Here is a 22,003-nt window from a genome sequence, read left to right as displayed (position 1 = left end):
TTTAATTTTTCTTCCATACAAGAAATCATCCATCCATTTCAATAGTTTTCCTATATACCTCCTGTTGTTTTGAGTTTTCTTAATAATTTTTTGTGTTGTACTTTATCAAATGCCTTTTGCAAGTCCAGGAAAGTACAGTCTGCCCATCCATCTCTTTCTTGTATTATACCTAGTTGTATCTTACAGGAAGGGGAGCTATGCTTCTGGTGTCTTGTCTCTGTATCTCACCATATCTAGGATGTTCCATGCATCCACCACTCTGTGGGGAAAGCTGTTCAGAGTATTTATTGACCTGTTATTAAATTTATGGATATGATTGATGAAGTGCCACCTTGTAAATAGAAAAGATGAAGATCTCATGCATAGAACTGTATATCTAAAATTTTATGAGTTACTGTGTTCTGATGGCAACTTGGAAAAAGAGGAAAAATTTACAAATCCAATAGATGGGGAAACAAATAACAAACAGATACAGAAAATTATAAAAACATTAGATACTCATAACAGAATCCCCCCTCCCCTTACCCATAAAGTAGTAGGAGTAACCCAAAAACAAAAGTACAATTTCATAAACACTTCTCCAGAACAAGTTTCAAACCCACAACTCTAGAAAATAGTAAAATAACAAAACTGATATGAAAAATTAAACTAGACATAGGTGCCAAACTTTTTTTTTTTTTTTAGTTGTGGAAAGGGTAATAGAGAAAGTTAGAAAACATCCATGTTGAAGGCCCAGACAAGATCTCAAATATTCATTTAAAACACTTTTACCTAAATATAATAAAAGCCTTGTTTGATACCTTCAACCACACCTTGTTATGCAATAAAATTCCATAAGTCAATCTTTCAGTTACCCCAGGCTTAAAAAGGTTAATTCTCTCATTGTGACCTCAGTTTTGCCATTTTGCTCTTTATGTTGTCCAGTTGCCCAAGAACAGCACTTGTCCACAGGTCCCCGAGGGCCACCGCCACGTCTCGTGCATGATATCATAGGCAACAGAGACATTTCAGACTTGAAAGAGCTTAGCGACAAACTGGTGCAGGAGAGGGCCATGAAACTCATCCTTCGAGACTTAGCCTTCTATTTTGTCTTCCTTGGGATCCTCTGGGTCGTCAGCTCTATCAACCCAAATGCTATCTACATGGTTCAGAATTTCCGTAATGCCTTCATCAAGGAAGGGGACCCCATATGGGATTACAAGAACAAGGTAAGTTAGAGGGCCATCTATGGTAATAAGGGGTCAAATAAACAAACAAGCAGGCAGGCAGATAGGTAAGTTGTATTTATCTAGTTGTGTTTACCTACATGATATAAATAATCAGTCTGTCAATCCATTGCCCCAGTTCTCTTTTGAACTGGCAACAGCCACTGGATTGGTCCATTAGTCACTCAAAAAAGAAATCTTGTGTTGTCTGGGTATGACAGGTGGGGCAGCACAAAATGAGGTGTATTTACCTAGTTGTATTTTGCGGGAAGGGGAGCTATGTTCGTGATGTCCCGCCTTTGTATCTTGCAGTGTCTAGTGTGTGATGTCCTCTGTGTCCTCTGATGTCCTCTGTGTAATGGTTGCATCTAGGGCAGTTTGCTTCCATAGTCAGTCTCACTATGCACTGGCACCATCCTAGTGCTAGGCATTGACCTAAATACAAGCATGCTAGTGCAGTTCTTACCTGTTGTGGGGCAGATGCCTAGGGGTTCAGTGAAATAGTCTTGAAATGCTTGCCCTGTTATCTAAGTGTAAATGTGTTCCTGCATGATGTGTTGTGTGGTGTAGGCAGTAGGCTGTTGTAGATGTTTGAGTAGTACACTTTTTTCAATTGGTTATGTTTGTATGATGCAATGAGGTGGGTGATCATGGCTAAGGGCTCCTACAGAAAACTGTACCCATCATTTTTATGTCCTATTCCATAGGGAGGATTTTGGTTTATGTATGCAAGTTTTATACTGGGGTGGTTTTTAGTGCATCCCATTATTACTTTGTACAATTTGTAAGATGTCTGTGTTTGCCATCCAGATTGTTGGAAACCATGCTGTGAAAATGGGGTCAAGCACGGCTCCCAAGAATCATTTGCATACTATGACTAGAGCAGCCTCCCAACCCATACCCCTGTTATTTAAAGCCTGCACCTGCAACTGATTTCAACATGCTTAACCTCTTTCTGACTTTTACCTTCAAGTTCCTAACTTGTAGTCTTTCTTGATTTATTCTCATGACCTCTTAACCTCTTCAATACAAGTCTAATTCTCACTTGCAGCATCAGATGTCTAATGTACGATGCATCACACTACTTGTGTTATAAGATATTAAGTAACTGCTATATTACTCATTATCTTTCACTCTGAGTAATAATAAACACAGAAAACATGATCAAACTAGTTTACAGAATTCAGGGGTCACTCAGCTACAACTACAAATTAGGTACAGTGAGACCTCTCATTAACAGACGTTAATTAGCTGTGTTTGCAGTGTTTTCGCTGTGTTTTCAGTGTTTTGGAGTGGTTATTGAGTGGCATAGTGATTGCACGCACTAAACAACAGCACCAAAAACACAGCGAAATCAACGCAAACACAGCTAATTAACGTCCGTTAATGAGAGGTCTCACTGTATAATCAAGATGCCAAAGCCAGCATCCTTGTATAACTACTTATGTCTCATGATGCCTACATAGGCATCATCGTATGGAAGAAGTTAAAACCCTCCTATCCCTAATCAAGAGATCTCTTCTGCTAATGTAGTCTATCCTGTGTAGTGACCTGAATACCTTAATCATACCACCTTTCTATTCAATCTTTCAAAGTTGGCCAATCCAGCACTTTTATTCTCTCCTCATATGATTTATCTGCCAGGCTGGGAACCAGTTTAGTTACTGCCCTTTTGTATTCCGCCAATCAAGCTTACATCCTTCACTCTGTGTAGGAACCATACCACTGATGTATACAAGAATTTAAGATCAAACTAGATGCTGAAAGATACAGAAGCGGGTCACTATGAGTATAGCTCTCATCCCATGAAACACAACTAGGTAAATACAATGAGGTAAATTTGCAAACATGTTAGTATAGCTTATTATACCTTCTTTCATGTCATAGAGAAACATTTTTGGTGACAGTGCTTAACCTTGTGAAATACCACTGGTCACAGCTTCCTATACTGACACCTTATTCTTTACTACTAGTGTAGTAGATTGTATGAAGGGTTGATTGTGCCAACAGTGCTGTATGGGGCAGACACATGGAACATAAGAGTGGATGAGTATGAATATGAGATGAAATACCTGAGAAGTATGGTAGGGGTTACTAGTCTGGATAAAATGAGAAACCAGGAAGTGAGGAGAAGAGCAGGGGTGGAAAGGGAGTTGGGAGATAGGGTTGATGAAAGAGTATTGGGATGGTTTGGACACATGGAAAGAATGAGTGAAGAAAGATTAGTAAAATAGGTGTGGAAAGCAAAGGTGGAGTGAGTGAACATGAGGAGGCAAACAAGGATGAGATGGATGGATGGGGTAAAAGGGACATTGGGAAAGAGGTAAATGCCTGTAGAGGAAGGAAGGGAGAAGACAGAAGAGAGGGGTGAGTGGAGAATGGTTGCATATGGATGATGCTGTGATGCATGGAAGGGAGTGGATGGGGGAGGGGGAGGAAGTATGTGTGAATGATATTTTGATACAGCCCAGAAAGATTTCTCCCCATCCTCTTTTTTTCTGCATCAGGCGGGATGGAGAGGGGTTCACTGAATAAATGATGCAGCCTTGCTGTGGATGTGCTGTGTCTTGCTACATTGCTTCTGACCCAGGACAATGGGCAAGATGCAGGGATGACCCATCATCCAGGAAGACCCAAGAAAATAGGGAGGGAGGGGTGGTGAATGGGAGTGGAGTATATGGGGATGAAATGGGTGGGAGTGGATTTATGTGTAAGGGGGAAGAAGCCATTGGTATATGTATGTACAAGTGTAGTATATTTAGCTCAAAGTTGTTCATGAGTGCTAGTGGCAAAGTTTGTTGTCTTTGGTAATAGTAGTGGCTCCATCTATTATCTTTGTGGTTGTGGTGGTGCCATCTGTTTTCTTTGGTAATCGCAGAGAAAGAGTATGACAGTTGTGAGATGGTTGTCCAGTTGCCTGTTACTTGGTTGTAGGAGCTCCTTCCTTTATAAATTGTCATATTCAAAGTGATTTTTTTGTCGAAGAATAGCTGGTGGACACATGGTAAGAGGTAAGTCCAATTAAGTAACGACAACTAGGTAAATACAATCCTTAGTAAGTCCAATATCAAATTACAGTAAATATGTTTAATTTATTATATTTATTGGACTGATGACCCTCCCCATTTTGTCCATTATTGAAGAATCTATATCCAAAGGCTTCTTTCCCATTATAAGGGAGGTATCTAACCAAGGCATGCACCTATTCCTAAACCCATCTATCACCCATTTGTTTATCTTTAAAACTACTTGTGAATGAACAGCAATCCTAACCCCCCACCCACCCACTGCCCAGGTTAAAAGTAATGCAGCAAGACATGGTAGCATTGATGGATGATCATAATTTAATCATGGTCTTTTCATAATTTTATCCATTTCCAGTAGAGTGATCATGATTGGGTGAAAGGATGATACCTGAAAGGATGCTCTTCCCAACTGCTATGTGAATCATTTTAATTAGATGAGGAGGTTGCCATATGATGAAATGTAGGGGGAGGGAGTAACTCAGCTCCATCTATTGGGCCCTGCTGGGAAAGTTCTATGCCTCACTGCACTGTCATCAGTCCAATCAATGTAGTTGGGGTCATGAATAAGCTTTCATTCATGAGGTGCTAGAATGAGAGGGTCATTAAATGGCTTTTAATGTATGTTAAGTGTGTTTGTGCTTTGACTTAACTACCCCCTTCATAAGGATGAATAGACCATTGGCATATATGATACATGTATATACAAATTCAGATTAATGTCGACTATGTACCATTTAACTTTCCTTTTATGTTGCCATTTCTTGAGCTCAGGTGACAAATTCAGATCTGTACTGGCGCTGGCTGAAGACAGTAATGCTGGATGAGTTAAGGACAAGACGCTGGTACAATGGTGAACCCCCATATGGACTTCGTGGGTTCCTTGATGATAAGGTCAATCGGATTATGGGCTACGCTATACTCAGGCAAATCCGACTTGACAAGAACAAATGCAGGTGAAACATTGGTTGCACTATGAAACTTCTGACCATATTCACCCTTTATCTTCCCATACCTACTTCCGTGACTTTGCACTGATCAATTAGATGATCTTATTTAGCTTAGAACCTCTAGATCAGTGGTCCTTAACCTGGGGTACCTGTATCTCCAAGGGTTAAACCTAGAGGTATGAGACATGATAGCCAGTGCATGATACTGTGTATTTACAATGAGAAAACAAAACAAGGTTTGTATCACTAATCCTTTTCATATGTTTGCATTGTATTTGTATTGGATGGGGATATGAGAACATTTTCTGAGATATCAAGGGGTACAGGCACTGAAAAAGGCTAAGAACCACTCTTCTAGATTCAAAATAAAGATTAATGAGTTTCTGAGATCATTAAATATGACCACTTAAATCACTAAGATGGAGTCTGTCAGTGTCCATTCAAGGACAGAGGTTAAAGAGTACAGCCGCAGCCTCAGTGGAGCACTTCTTGGAATAAGCTATTATGGTTAATTATACCAACAATCAAATATGTAGATCATGCATTACAGTATTTTTGCCAATAAAAACAAGTCATTAATAATAAATGCTGCTTCTGATTTTGATTAACTAGAAACATGCAGCTCCACAGTGGCTGGCAACAATCCTTGGGCCCTTCCAAGGATATCACTGGGAAGAAATTTAAGGCTGTTGTCTGTGTTGCATCAGTTAGTTCATTATACCAGGTGTCTCTTACAGGAAACCCATTGACCCCAGGTAATCAGCCACAGCCACCAGTTTGGCCTACAAGTCATTCAGAGAAGAGATTTTGCATTCATTATTTTAGGTGAGAGTAGGGTAGTATAGAAGGAAGTGCTCGGTGTCTTCTATGTGGTAGTTCCAACTGAGTTGGAGTCTGTTGCCAGCCTATTCTGTGTTGGTACTGTTACTGTTGTAATGTGGTGATAGCTTGAATGTAGTCATACTGGTGTGGTTGTCACATTCTTGTGAGTGATTTCTCAGTTAGGTTGATGCTTGGGAGAGTCTGGTGAAGTATACAATTTGGAATTCTGTTGTGGATTTTTTTTTATACTTATTTATTTATTTATTTTATTTTATTTTTTTTTTCTAGTACAAGGGGCATGCCCTGGAGAAGTTTTACCATACTTTTTTTTTTTTTTTTTATCTAATTCAGTAGTTGGTGCTTGTGATATGGTGTGACCCATTTCTCCTCCACTCCTAGTTCTACTCTATCCTTCACTGCATCCCACTCCTCTCTCAGCTTCTTCTTATACTCCTCCTTTTCTTTCTCATTTAAGCAGTTCACTCTAAGTACCTCCCTACCATCTGCCCTTTTCCTCCTTCTCCATCTACCCTCCACTCTCAACCCACCTTCCACCAGAAAACAATCTGACACTCCCCCCCCCCAAACATGTACATCCTTAACTCTTCCTACCATACTCCTGGTTACCACTACACTGTCCATCAATGCTCTGTCTGCCACCCTTCCATCCACCACCCTCTCCCATGTGTACTTATGCTTGACTTTCTTCCTGAACACTGTATTTGCTGTCATCAACTCTCTTTTGAGACACATATCCACCATCAATTCTCCACTACAATTTTTACCTGGACCTCCATACTTCCCAATCACTCCATTGGTTCATTTCCTACCCTAGCATTAAGGTCTCCCAATACAACTACATTGACATTTCTCCCTAATCTCTCTATGCACTCATTTAAATCTACCCAAAAATTCCCTTTCCTCTACACTCTTCTCACTACCAGGTCCATACTCACAAAAACCCACATCTCCCTTCCCAGGTTCACCTTCATCCACATCAACCTTGAAGAAACCTTCCACTCCACTGCACGCTTACCTATCTCTTCACTTACTAGTATATCCACCCGTTCTCTCCCTCATCCTCTCTTCACTCCTGAGAACCTCCCAACTACACTCCCAAACTCACTCTCCCCTCCTTTTCAACTTGGTTTCACTCAAAGCCAACACATCCATCTTTCTTCTCACAAACATACTGCCTATCTCTTCCCTTTTACTCTCATCTGTACCACATCCATACTCCTAGACCCTCTTATGCCTTTACTTTTTTTTTTTTTTTTTTTTTTTTTTTTTTTTTTTTTTTTTTTTTTTTTTTTTTTTTTTTTTTTTTTTTTTTTTTTTTTTTTTTTTTTTTTTTTAAAGAAATGTACCCTGTGGGGCTACAGGTAGCAGGCTTCCTAATCCTAACCCCTGTCCCATTTTTTGTCCCCTCTTACAACTCAAGTGGAACTTGGTGACAGCATTCTATTCCCCACCACAGGGTAGGTGAAAAAAGGAAATGAATATTCAGAGAAATGGTACAGGACAGTAACAAGGGGTTGGGGAACAGCATAATGGAGGGACAGTCATAGTTTAATTAAAGTGTCATCATTTCTCTATGAACAGAGTCTTCCTCTATCACAGACAAAAATGATGTGTGGCTCTGGTCCATAGGGGCACCCCATATAGACCCTAAAGTATCAACTATATGCTACTTTGCCACAATAACATGCAGCCAATACCCCAGACGGGGACAATACCCCAGATGGGGACTTGTAATTGTACTTATTGTTATTTTTACTTATGTGCATAACCTTGCATTTACTTGTGTTAAATTTCATTAGCCACTTTTCAGACCATTGCTGTAGTTTATCTAAATCTTCTTGAATATATAAATGCTTTAAGTGATCATTTGCCATTCCACACAGTTTTGTATTATCAGCAAATTTGGAGACAATAGATTTCAGTCCTTGGTGTATGTCCTTTATATATATTATAAATAGAAATGACCCAAGAATGGAACCCTAAGGAACTCCACTCATAAAAAATTTCCATCAAGAAGTTTTGTCATTTAGAACAACTCTTTATTTTTTATCGTTTAACCCATTGCTAGTCCAACTTAATAGGCTACCACCTATTCCGTGTGAAGCTAATTTAGTAAGTAGTCTTTTGTAGAGGGGCAGTATCAAAAGCTTTTGCAAAGTCTAGATATGTTAAATCTATGTTGTTTCTTTTGTCATAATATGAGATGACTGTGTTGTAGAATTCGAGTAAGTCATGCAAGAAAAATTCTTTCTGAATCTATATTGGCTATTATTTATCAAACAGTTACTTTCTAAATGGTGTTTGATAGTATCTCTGATGATAGTTTCCATAATTTTTCCTATGATTGAAGTCAAGCTTAAAGGCCTATAGTTTCTTTTTGTCTTCTTTTTTGAATATGGGAGTAATGTTAGCTAGTTTTCATTGTCTTGGACATCTCCAGATATAATTTTTCTCTTTCTTCTTCTTCTTCCTCTTTTTCCAATTATCTCCTTGTCTGTGTAGTGTAAAGGCACTTTTATGTTGTTTGTCAATCATCTGTATCCCTCACCTCTCTTTTGTTTAAGTGTTTGTCAGGCAACAATTTATCCATGCCCAATAATCACTTATCCTTCTCCTCTTGCTTTTATAATTCTCAATTTCTTTTAAGTAATTTACTGTCCTCTTGAGCTTTTATTCATTTCCAATACTACGTATATTTTGGAATTGAAATTCATCTTCCATGCTTGGTATGTATATATATATATATATATATGTATATATATACATATATATATATATATATATATATGTATATATATATATATATATACATATATATAAATATATATATATATATAAATTTATATATATATATATAATATATATACATATATATATATTATATATATATATATATATATATATATATATATAATTTTTTTTTTTTTTTTTTTTTTTTTTTTTTGGGGGCTGGTAACCACCAAGAAAATCAGAAGGAAACAGTAATTCCCAAGTGTTTTCATGTTATTCAGGTGAATAACATGAAAGCGCTTGGGAATTGTTTTCTTCTGATTTCCATAGTGGTTACCAGCAAAATTTGTGGATCACGTGTTACTTTAATGATCTTTCTGCATATATATATATATATATATATATATATATTATATATATATATATATATATGTATATATATATATATATATATATATATATATATATATATATATATATGTATATATATATATATATTTATAATGTCTAGATCATGTATGGATGTTTGTGAGTCTATCATATTGGTGTTTCAGTGTGCCTTACTCCATGCAAGAGAATGTCGAATGGTGCAGTGGCATCCGAGGCATTGAACTGGAGGACTCAAGAGACTACTGTGCGCACTGGAAGGATACAGAAGACTTTGAAGGTGCCTGCAAAACTCCAGAATTCAGGTGAAGGAAGGGGTTACAATTGAAATTTTGTATTTGTGACTTTGATGACACTAATATAATTTATAGTATGATCATGATGGCATTAAAGCAGCTCCATCCCTTTTACTAATCTTGATTATGATTGGCTGACATTTCTTTAGATAGACAATACCCACACACATGTACATCGGATTCACGGCAAAGATTGGAACTCCGGAAAAGAAGTGCAATTTTTATGGATCTCAATGATGAGGGAGTACCTCTGTTGTATTAGTAGGGAAGGGGAAAGCTCATGGTGTGGTGGGAAGGTGAAGTAAAGGAGAAAGAGAGAGATTACTGAGGAAAATGGAAGGGAATGGGGAAGGGGACGAACGGGCCCCGGATGTTAGGAGGGTTGTAAACAAATGGGGGGGCAGAACACACAGATGAGGAACAACAAGGAAGCAGAGGTGTCAAAAGTAGAAATATAGATAATAGCAGATCAATGGAAAGAGAAGATAACTGCTTTTATGGATTTAATGAGGGAGGAGGTGACAACCTCCCCTCGACTAGTAAATCTAGAGGAGAAACTAAAAAAATGAACGAAACATGGGAGGTTAAGTTTAATCAATTAACACTAGTTACCCAAAGAGTTGATTAACTGGAAGAAATAAAGAAGGAGAATCAAAACCTAACTAAAGAAATAGAAGAATTACAAAGACAGTTAATAGAAGTAAAAGATGAGAATGAGGAATTAAAGAATAATTATAAAGAGAATAAAGAGTCCATAGGAAAAGAAGCACAGGGTTGGAGAAAAGTCCAAGAGAACAACAAAGTTGTATTTAGAGATATATTGACACAACAGATGAAAGAACAAACAAAGGACACAGTTATTAAAGTGATGAGAGAAAAGGAGAATATAGTAAGAGACTTGGAAGACAAAAAGAAATGTATAATTATATTAGGGATGGAAGAGAAGTATCATCCAAATAGAACCACAAGAGTAAAAGAGGAAAAGGAAAAGGTAAACAAGATATTAGAAGTAGTTCAAGAGGATGGACAAGAAACAAGGAAAGAAATTGAAGAAATATATAGAATAGGGAAATATAATACAGATAAGACCAGACCAATTAAGACCAAATTCAGGTCACAAACGGCAGCAGAAAATATCTAAGCAAAAACTGGGAAACTAGCAGACAGTAATCAATATAAACAGGTGTGGATAAAAAGAGAAATGAATGAAAAGGAAAGAGAGGAGGAAAAAACAAAAAGACTAGAAGCTAAGGAAAAAATGAGAAAAGAACAGAATCAGAAAAAGAGAAATTCTATTGGAGAGTAGTGCATATGAAAGTGAGGAAATGATTCATAGCAGAGAAAAATGGAAAGGAAGCAGAAAACATGATGCCAGTAGCAGAAAATTAAAAGTGTCTTACACAAACATAGATGGCTTAATAACAGGCTTCAATGAACTGAATGATTACCTGAAGGAAAAAGAACCGGACATAATGGGAATTGTAGAGACAAAACTGAAAGGTCCACTACCACCCAACAGTGTAGGACATGGTGCATATAATTATTGGGTAAGAAACAAAGAGGTAAAACAAGGGGGTAGAGTTATGTTCCTGACTAAGAAGGATATAAATATGAGGAATGTCACATATGGAAAGAATAGAGTAGAGATGATTATGATGGAAGTGGAGGACAGGGATGGGAAGAGCAGGAAGTTTGTAGTAAATTATGTGCCTCCTAATACGGCTTCATGGGAAGAGAGAGAACACAAAAATATGTTAGAAGACACAAGGATAACACTAAATAAGATAATGGAAGATGGAGGAAGAATAGTTATAATGGGTGACTTTGTAAAAAAAAATCTGTTGGGAAGAGATGACAATGAAAGGTGGAGATGACCTATGGGGAAATATACTACTTGATATGATTATAGAACATACAATGACACAATGGATAAAAGAGAATACTAGGTATAGAAATGAGGAAGAACCATTGAGACTGGACCTAATAATCACATCAGAACCAGAAATAGTGGACAAGATTGAATATAAGATGCCAATAAGTAAAAATGACCACATATTGGTTGAACTGGAACTAAATGAGGAAAAATACATGGAAAAAACGAACAATACAGAAAGGGAAGATTGATGTATAGATTTTTTCTTTTTTTATATAAAATAAGAGAATTCTTTCAAAAAGCAGACTGGGAAAGGATACACAAGGAGGAAACAAAAGTAGATGAGAAATGGAATATTTTGACAAAAATTTATAAAGGAGTGGAAAACTATTTTCCAAGACAAAAACAAGAAAAAGGATATGTAAAGTGTTGGTACAACAAAAGATGTAGGGAATTAAAAGACAAAAGGGATAAAGCTTGGATAAAATCGAAAAAAGACAAAAGACATGAAAAATGGAAAATATATACAAGTTATAGAAATGAATATGTACAAGCGTGCAGAGCAGAAAAGAGAAAATACAAAAAAGATGTCATAGAAAAATGTAAAGATCAACCAAAACTATTTTACAGATTTGTAAACAACAAACTGAAAAACAAACAAGAATTAGAGAAACTACGACAAGGAGGAGTTGAATACGCAGAGGAAATAGAAATGGCAGAAATTATGAACAAGCATTTTAAATCGGTGTTTACGAGGGAGAACATACAACCTAGAGATATTGAGTGGGAGGAGAAAGTCCCCCCCCCCCTATGAAAGAGATAGAAGTAACAAGGAATGAAATAATGAATCACTTGAGTAATCTCGATGTCAGAAAATTGCATGGACCAGATGAAATGGCAAACTGGATTTTGAGAGAATGCAGGAATGAATTAACAGATAAAATACATAGTCTAATAAGCGGTTCATTGAAAGAAGGAAAAGTTCCAGAAGATTGGAAAAGAGGAAATATAGTACCAGTATATAAAGGGGGAAACAAGGAAGACCCTACTAACTATAGACTGGTCTCTCTTACAAGAACGATGGCTAAAATTTGTGAAAGAATTATCAAAACTAGATGGGTAAGGCATTGGAAAAACAACATACTAAATCCAAGGCAATTTGGATTTAGACAAGGACGATCATACATCACAAACTTAATGTGTTTCTATTCAAGGCTAATAGATGTAATACAAGAAAGATGGATGGGCTGATTGTGCATTTCTAGACCTGAAAAAAGCTTTTGATAAGGTGCCACATAGGAAATTGCTAAAGAAATTAGAAACTGCAGGAGGAATACAGGGCAAACTGCTGAAGTGGATGGAAGACTTCTTTCATGAAAGAAAAATGAGAGTGGTGATAAGAGACAAACATTCTAATTGGGATGAAGTGATTAGTGGAGTTCCACAAGGAACAGTTCTGGCCCCAATAATGTTTGCTATATATATTAATGATATGGATAAAGGAATTGAAAGTTATATGAGCTTCTTTGCGGACAATGCAAAATTGTTGAAAAAAGTGAACACTGTAGAAGATAGTCACTACAGAGTGATCTCAATAAAGTATGGGAATGGAGTAGGAAGTGGGAGATGGAATTCAATATCAAGAACTGTAGTATAATGGAATTTGGAAGAAGCAAAAAAATAGTGGGATCATATAAATTAGGAGAAGAAATTAAAAAAGGTAGGAAATGAGAAGGACCTGTGAGTCATTACTATGAATAATATGTCCCCTGAGAAACATATAAACAAAATTTTTGGAGAATCTTATAATTTGATAAAAACAATCAAAAATGGTATTTACATACCTGGACGAAGAAATGGTGAAGAAAATACTAGTCACTTTGATAAGACCAAGATTGGAGTATGCAGTGATGATGTGGTCACCAAGTACAAAAAAATGTATAACAAAACTTGAAAGAATACAAAGAGCAATTATGAAATTGGCACCAACACTCTCAGAACTATCATATGAAAAAGACTAAAAAAAAATTGAGCTACAGACATTGGAGCAAAGAAGAGAGAGAGGAGACTTGATAACTATTTATAGAATCATGAAAGGCATAGAAACTATTGATAGAGATGATCTAATAAAATGGGATAGTAGAGATACAAGAGGACACATAAAGAAAATCAAGAAAGACAGCTATAGAAGAGACCTAAAAAAGAACAGCTTTCCCCACAGGGTGATAGATATTTGGAACAAGTTAGATGAGAATGTGGTGTGTGCAAAAACGATACACAAATTTAAAAACAGTCTAGATAAAATGAGATATGAAGATGGGACACCATGAGTATAGCTCCCCTTCCCGTAAAATACAACTAGGTAAATACTTGGATGAAGAAATGGTAAAGAAAATACTAGTCCCACTGATAAGGCCTTAATTGGAGTATGCAGCAGCACTATGGACACCCAATACTAAAAAGAATATAAGGAAAAATGAGAGACTCCAGAGAGCAACTACTAAAATGGCCCCAATACTATCAAAAATGTCATATGAGAGATTGTCAAAACTTGAACTACTGACTCAGGAACAAAGAAGAAAAAGAGGTGACTTGTTGACCATCTACAGAATTATTAGAGGTGTGGAAGTCCTTGATAGAGATGACTTACTAAATTGGGATAAGAGAAACACAAGAGGACATAGAAACTCATAAAGGATATTTATAGAAGGGATCTAAAAAAACAGCTTTCCCCACAAAGTAGTGGATGTATGGAACATACCAGATGAAAAAATAGTGTGTAAAAACAATACAAGTATTTAAGAGTAAATTAGATATAGTGAGATCCAGAGACAGAACACCACAAGCATAGCTCCCCTTCCTGTAAGATACAACTAGAAATATGCACAAATGGATGGAACAGTGTGGAAATTATCACAATAAGAGTTGAAGATAAGGACATAAAAATAGAGTGTAGTGGTTTATGTGCCCCTAAAAATGGGTTCTTGTAGAGAGAGAGATTACTCTTAAATGTTAGAAGATACAAGGATTTCATTAAATGGGGTGCTGAAAGATGAATGAAACATGGTACTTATGGGAGATTTTAACTGCAAAGAAATCTGTTGTGAAGAGATGACAGTGAAAGGTGGAAAGGGATTATGGGGAAATATGGAATATACAATGACACAATGGATAAGGGAAAACACCAGATATAGAAATAATGAAGAACTGTCGAGTCTGGATATATTCTTTACATTAGAACCTGAAATTGTGGATAAAATGAAATACAAGACACCAATTGGGAAGAGTAACCACATATTGCTTGAGCCAGAATTAAAGGAGGAAATATATATGGAGTGAAATAAGAAGTATAGAAAAGAGAGACTGGTATATAGTAAAACAGAGTTTGTGAAACTTAGGAAAAAATTTCAAGAAGCAAATTGGAAAAAATTCCACAATGAATCTATGAGTTTGAAGGAAAATGGAAGATTTTGATGGAAATCTATAATGAACTGTGGATTAATCTGTACCATGACAAAAACAGGAAAAGGAATTTATTAAGTACTGGTTTAACAGAAGATGCAGCAAGACAAAAAAAAAAAAAAAAAAAAAAAAGATAAAACTTGGAAAAGATGAAAAAAGAAAAAAATCTTAGAAAGTGGCAGATATACATCAATGAAAGGAATGAATATATAAAAATATGCAGGAAAGAAAAAAGAAATTATGAAAAAGGCATAATAGAAAAATGTAAGAATCAACTAAAGCTGTTCTATAGATATGTGAATGGTAAATTGAAAAACAAGCAAGAAATAGAGGAACTTCACCAGAGGAACATGGAATACACAGAAGATATAGAAATGGCTGAGGTCATGAGTGAATATTTCAAGTCTGTTTTCACTAGAGAAAAAGTATGGCACTGGGATGAAGAGCGAGAAGTGAATCCCACCATGGGGGAAATAATATTAATGCAAGCTGAAATAATGGACCAAATAACAAGCCTTGATGTCAAGAAATTGCATGGCCCAAGTGGAATTGCAAACTGGATACTAAAGGGGTGTAAAGAAGAAATAGTAGGCAAAATATATAATATGATAAGTTGTCTGCTTAAGGAAGGAAAAATACCAGAAGACTGGAAAAAGGCCAACATCGTACCAATATATAAAGGAGGAAACAAGGAAGACCCAACAAATTACAGACTGGTTTCCCTTACAAGTACCGTAGCCAAAAATTGTGAAAAAGTTATCAAAAATAGATGGATAAAACATTTGGAAGAGAACAACATACTAAACCTGAGACAGTTTGGATTCAGACAGGGAAGATCATGTGCGACACATCTGATCTGTTTTTACTCAAGACTATTATATATAATACAAGGGACAGATGGACTGATTATGCTTTCCTAGATCTACAATTTTTTTTTTTTTATAAAGTGCCACATAGAAAACTACTAGGAAAACTGAAAACCATAAGAGGGGTACAAGGTAAATTACTGGAATGGATGGACTTTTTGCATGGAATAAAAATGAGAGTAGTGCTCAGAGATAATGTTCTGCTTGGGAAGAAGTGATTAGTGGAGTTCCACAGTGATTGGTACTGACTTCAATAATGTTTGCTATTTATGTGAATGACATGGACAAGGGTGTGGACAGTTACATGAATTTCTTTGCTGATGGTGCAAAATTGTTGAGAAAAATGAGCACTGAAATAGACTGTGAGTTGCTGCAGAGAGATCTAAACAGGGTTTGAGAATGGAGTCAGAAGTGGGAAGTGGACTTCAATATTAAGAAATGTAGTATAATGGAATTTGGAAAAAGTAAAAACAAGATATCAGGACAATATAAAATTGGTGCAAAGGAAGTAAAAAAAAAAGTGGGATTTGAAAAAGACTTGGGCATAATTATCACAAAGGACATGCCCCCTGATAAACAAATAACTAAATTGTTGGAGAAACCTACAACTTGCTAAGATAAATAAAATGGCATTTACTTATTTGGACAAAGAAATGGTGAAGAAAATACTAGTCACACTGATAAACCCAAGACTGGAGTATGCAGCAACACTATGATCACCTAGTACTAAAAAGAATACATGGAAAATTCAAAGAATCCAAAGAGCAGCTATGAAGATGGACTCCACTTTTTCAGAACTGTCAATGCAGAGAGATTGTTAAAACTAGAGTTACTGATCCTGGAACAAAGAAGAGAAAGAGGAGACTTGTTGACCACCTATAGAGTCATGAGAGGTATGGAAGTCCTTGATAGAGAAAACTTACAAAATTGGGATACGAGAAATACAAGAGGACATGGAAGGAAACTCAAAAAGGGCAGTTATAGAAGAGACCTAAAAAAGAATGGCTTTTCCCACAGAGTAGTGGATGTATGGAATAAACTAGACAAAATCTGCAAAAACCATACACGAATTTAAGAACAATTTAGATACTGTGAGATACAGAGACGTGACACCACGACTGTAGCTCCCCTTCCCATAAGATACAACTAGGAGATCTACTATTTACAAAATTATGAAAGGGATGGAAGTCCTAGATAGAGATGATTTATTAAAGTGGGATGAGAGATAAACAGGAAGACATGAAAAGAAACTAAAAAAGGATAGTTACAGAAGAGATTTGAAAAAGAATAGCTTTCCACACAGAGTGGTGGATATCTGGAATGAATTGGATGAGGCAATAGTGTGTGCAAATACTATACAAAAATTTAAGAACAAACTTGATGCTAAAAGATACAAAGACAGGTCACTATGAGCATAGCTCCCTTCCCATATAATACAACTAGGTAAAAAAATACACACATGATATAAGCAAGATTGAGAGAATACAAATGGCAGCAACCAAACTGGTCCCCAGCCTGGCAGATAAACCATATGAGGAAAGATTAAAAATACAGGGTCTACCAGTTTGAAAGATCAAAGAGAAAGAGATGATATGATTACAATGTTCAGGTCACTAAAGGGGATAGATTGCCTTGATAGAAGAGATCTGAGTAAAGATGGGAGGGCTTTAAGAGGTCATGGAAGTAAATTAAGAAAGACCTCATGTCTAAAGGTTGTAAAGAAATAGTTTTCCATATTGATGTATAAATATCTGAAATAGCTTAGAAGGTGATATAACCCAAGCTCAAACAATACACGAGTTCAAAATTAAATATGATAATTGTAAGTCAAAGATATAGATTAAGTTGGAACCCTACATGAATTTCAGTCAAGGTATGTTAGGAAATTAGAGAATAGGAGACAGAACATAATGAGTGTTGCTCCTTTCCTGTGTACTATAATTAGGTGGTCTATGCCAGCATGTTTGCAAATGATGCAAAAGTCATGAGTGAAAAATGAGGATAGTATACTATTGCAAAAAGATCTAGACACTATTTTTGCATAAACCCAAGAATGGGAAATGGAGTTCAGTACAAAAAATGCAAAGTACTTGAAATGGGAAAATGCTATCCTGAAGCTATTCCTTGGGGAGCAAACACAATATAAAAGCAAAAGAGGAGAAAGACCTAGGAGTCTTGATAAGACAACCTGTCACCTGACAGACATATCATCAGGGTTGTGGGAGAGACATATAGACTACTGCAGATTAAAATGGCTTTCCATTATGTGGATTAAGAGATAGTGGGGGGGATGCCAATTAAATAAAGCAGCCTTGTTGTGGATGTGCTGTGCTTTGCTACATTGCCTCTGATCCAGGGCAATGAGTGAGATGCAGGGATCACCCATCATCCAGGAGGAGCCAAGATAAGAAGGAGGGAGGGGGTGAGTGGGAGTGGAGTATATGGGGATGGAATGGGTGGGAGTGGATTTTATGCCTTTGTTTTTTGGCTACCTCTCTTATAAGGAGGAGCAGCCTTTGATATATATATATGTATGTTAGAAAATTAGAGAATAGGAGACAGAACCCAACAAGCATTGTGACTTTGTAATCCTTTGTATACCACAATTAGGTAAACAATTAGGTAAATACACACTCAACCAACTTTGAAAGATTGAAGAGAAAGAGGTGACATGATTACAGTATTCAGGTCACTAAAGGAGATAGATTGCATTAATAGAAAAGATCCCCTGATGAAAGATGGAAGGGCTTTAAGAGGTCATGAAACTAAATTAAGAAAGATCACATGTTGAAAGAATGTGAAGAAATACATTTTTCCTTATAGATCTATATGTGGAATAGCTTAGAAGGTGATAGCCCAATCTAAAACAGTACAATAGTTCTAATTTAAATATGATAATTGGAAATCAGAGATATAGATTAAGTTGGAACAATACATGAATTTGGGTCTAGGTATGTTAGAAAATTAGAGTAGAAGATGGGACCCAACAAGCGTTGCTCCTTTCCTGTATACTACAATTAGGTAAATACACACAATGACTATAAAATAGTGTGTGCAAAAAACATTCAAGAGTTCAAGAGTAAACTAGACACTGCGAGATACAAAGATGGGACACCACGAGCATAGCTACCCTTCCCACAAAATACTAGGTAAATACACACACACGATTGAGAGAATACAAAGGGCAGCACCCAAATTGGTCCCCATCCTGGCAGATAAATCATATGAGGAAAGAGTAAAAGTACTAGGTCTACAAACTTTGAAAGATCGAAAAGAAAGAGGTGACATGATTACAGTGTTCAGGTCATTAAAGGGGATAGATTGCATTAATAGAATAGATCACCTGATTAAAAATGGGATGGCTTTAAGAGGTCATGGAAATAAATTAAGAAAGACCTCATGTCTTAAAGATATGAAGAAATACCGTTTTCCTTGTAGATGTATAAATATATGGAATAGCTGAGAAGGTGACATAGCATAAGCTTAAACAATACACGAGTTCAAATCTAAATAAGATAATTTGAAATCAAAGATATAGATTAAGATGGAACCATACGTGAATTTGAGTCTAGGTATATTTGAAAATTAGAGAATGGGAGATGGGACCCAACAAGCATTACCCCTTTCCTATATATTATAATATGGTAAATACAATTAGGAAAATACACACAAAATAATGAATTTCCCCAGATACAACCACCACATAGAAGACACAAAAGATCTGATTCTAAATTGCCCTAATTTCATCTCACCCAGACAACAAAATATCTTTTTCCTGACTGAATTGCAGGCTAACTCAGTGGCTGTTGCCATTAAAGAGCTGTGGGTCTCCTGCAAGAGAGACCTTTGCCAATGGATTGATTGATCCAAGTGAAATAAGGTGTTTGTTATATATTTCAGGGATGATGAAAATACTACTATAGAAAGCTGAATTATCTTAAATCTTCCTTAGAGAAATGGCCTTATGATAGTTTTAGTAAATCACACAGGTTTATTCCTTTAGAGGTCAGAGGATTTAAGCTAAATGAAATCAAGTTCCATTGCCAAAAGAAAATCCTTAGAAATGCTAAACTTGTTAAAATGACCCTTAAATACAGGTACAAAACCCCTGAAGAACTGGATGCCTTTGCCAAGTCAGGCCGCCTGGGGTCATACAGTGGTGGAGGTTATGTGGTGGAGTTAAAGGGTGCTACTTCTGCTATCAAGAAGAACCTGGATTTCCTTCATAGGCATGACTGGATTGACAGCCACACTCGTGCCATCCTCCTTGAGTTCTCAGTCTACAACACAAATGTAGGAACTTGTCTCATTGCCTAACTGGTCTTGCTCCCTGATGGGCCTACTTTCCATGCTTATTTGTACCTGTTTGTCTGTTTTCAACATTGCTAAGGGCTTTCTTTCCTACTTCTGTAATATTCCTATATATATCAGCTTGTGTTAATGTATATGCATGTACTTTGATTATATGGGGGAAAAGACTTTGCTACCCCATTTATGAAGGGGAAAAGTCATTGTTCTTGTACCAACATCACTATTGTCATTGCCAATTTCATCATTATTTTTAAAGCTGTTATTTCTCTATTGTGGATACCAGGTAAACCTCTTTGGGATCTGCACAATCCGAGCAGAGTTTCATCCAGGTGGGGGGATCCGCACCAGCTGGCGTTTTGATGCTAAGGAGCTCCTTCCTGATAACTCAGGTATTTAACAATTTCACAGCACATTTTATATATATATATATATATATATATATATATGTATGATGTAAGCGGAATAGGAAACACAGGAGTCTTAGTCTTGAGTTTATTCCTGACTAAGACTCCTGTGTTTCCTACTACGCTTACGTCAACCTGTCAGAATGTCTCAACATATATGTATATACATGTATGTATATATATATATGTATGTATGTATGAGACACAATAGATAAAATGTATTGTAATCTATGGCATCAAAGAGAAACATGGTCTAATAAGGTTCCAATGGGAAAAAGAGGAGAGGAATATAATTAGGGAAATACTAAAAGAAATACAGTAGGAGGAGCACCGACATGAAAAGGAAATAGAAGAAATTTACAGAATGGGGAAATATTCTGAAGAGAAGAATAGACCTCTCAAAGTAGAACTTAATTTCCAGAGGATAGGGGAAGAAAATATTAACAAATGCCAGGGAAGACTAGCAAAAAGTAATAACTACAAAAATTTATGGATAAAAAAGGAACTGGGTGATGAGGAAAAAAAAAGAAAAAACACTAAAAGAGGAAGCCAAGGAAAAGAATGAAAAAAGAATGGAGAATGAAAGGAAGGAGTTTTTTTGGAGAGAGATGGACTTAAGACTGAGGAAATGGTACTTAAGGGAAAAAGAAATGCATGAGCAAGAAAAGGCAGAAAAGGAAAAAAATTAAAGGTATCATATACCAACATAGATGGATTGATATCAGGAATAGATGAATTGAATGACTATCTGAAACAAGAAAAACCAGATATAATGAGGATTGTGGAGACAGAATTGAAAGGATCATTACCACCAAATAGGCCAAGGATTATATAATTATTGGATCAGAAATAGAGAAACAAATCAGGATGGAGGAGTCATGCTGCTAACCAAGAAAGGCCTAAATTACAGAGGGAGAGAACAATATTAAGTTGATTAAAGAGTTGAGGATAGAGATATGAAAAATAGAAAGTATGCAGTGATTTATGTCCCACCTAAAACTCATGCATGGAATGAAAGTGAACACTCCAAAATGCTGGAAGACACAAGAAAAACACTAAATGAAATACTAAAGAAGGAAATCTGGTAATTATGGGTGATTTTAACTCGAAAGAAATATGTTGGGAAGAAATGACTGTGAAAGGTGGATATCACTGGAAAACATATTACTGGAAATGACCATTGATTACACATTGACACAATGGGTCAAGGAAAACACCAGATATAGAAATAACAATGAACCCTCAAGATTGGATTTGATATTCACATCAGAACCCGAAATTGTGGATAAAATAGAATACAAGACACCAATTGGAAAAAGGAAGAAACAAATATAGAAATAAACGAAAAACACAGGAAAGGAAGACTAATGTATAACAAAACGGATTTTAGGAAACTTAGAAAATTCTTTCAAGAAGCAAATTGGGAAATGCTTAATATTGAAGAAACAAAGGTGGAAGAGAAATGGACAATTTGGAAGGAAATCTATTCTGAAGGAGTGGACAAGTATGTACCTATAGAAAAACAGGAAAGGGTATACATAAAATCCTGGTACAATAAAAAGTGCAGTGAGGCAAAAGACAGAAGAGATAAAGCCTGGACAAAGGGAAAAAAATCTAAGAAATGGAAAATATTCACTAAACTAAGAAATGAAT

General features: G+C 36.2%; 1 protein-coding gene across 1 annotated transcript in view; it reads left to right on the top strand.

The window, feature by feature from the left end:
* The window catches only part of LOC143029932 (polycystin-1-like protein 2), a 183,232-nt gene extending 162,889 nt beyond the window's left edge, over positions 1–20,343 (top strand). Inside the window, exons 31-35 of the mRNA XM_076193143.1 lie at positions 952–1,208; positions 5,003–5,184; positions 9,306–9,443; positions 19,733–19,928; positions 20,230–20,343. Coding sequence (XP_076049258.1) covers positions 952–1,208; positions 5,003–5,184; positions 9,306–9,443; positions 19,733–19,928; positions 20,230–20,343 — 887 coding nt within the window. The remainder of the gene's footprint in view (positions 1–951; positions 1,209–5,002; positions 5,185–9,305; positions 9,444–19,732; positions 19,929–20,229) is intronic.
* Positions 20,344–22,003: the final 1,660 nt, after the last annotated feature.

Source organism: Oratosquilla oratoria, chromosome 11, assembly GCF_046742065.1.
Source record: "Oratosquilla oratoria isolate Oo_2021 chromosome 11, ASM4674206v1, whole genome shotgun sequence".
Taxonomy (NCBI): Eukaryota; Metazoa; Arthropoda; class Malacostraca; order Stomatopoda; family Squillidae; genus Oratosquilla; species Oratosquilla oratoria.
Note: the sequence above shows the minus strand (reverse complement) of the source record. Positions and strands in the feature narration are given on the sequence as shown.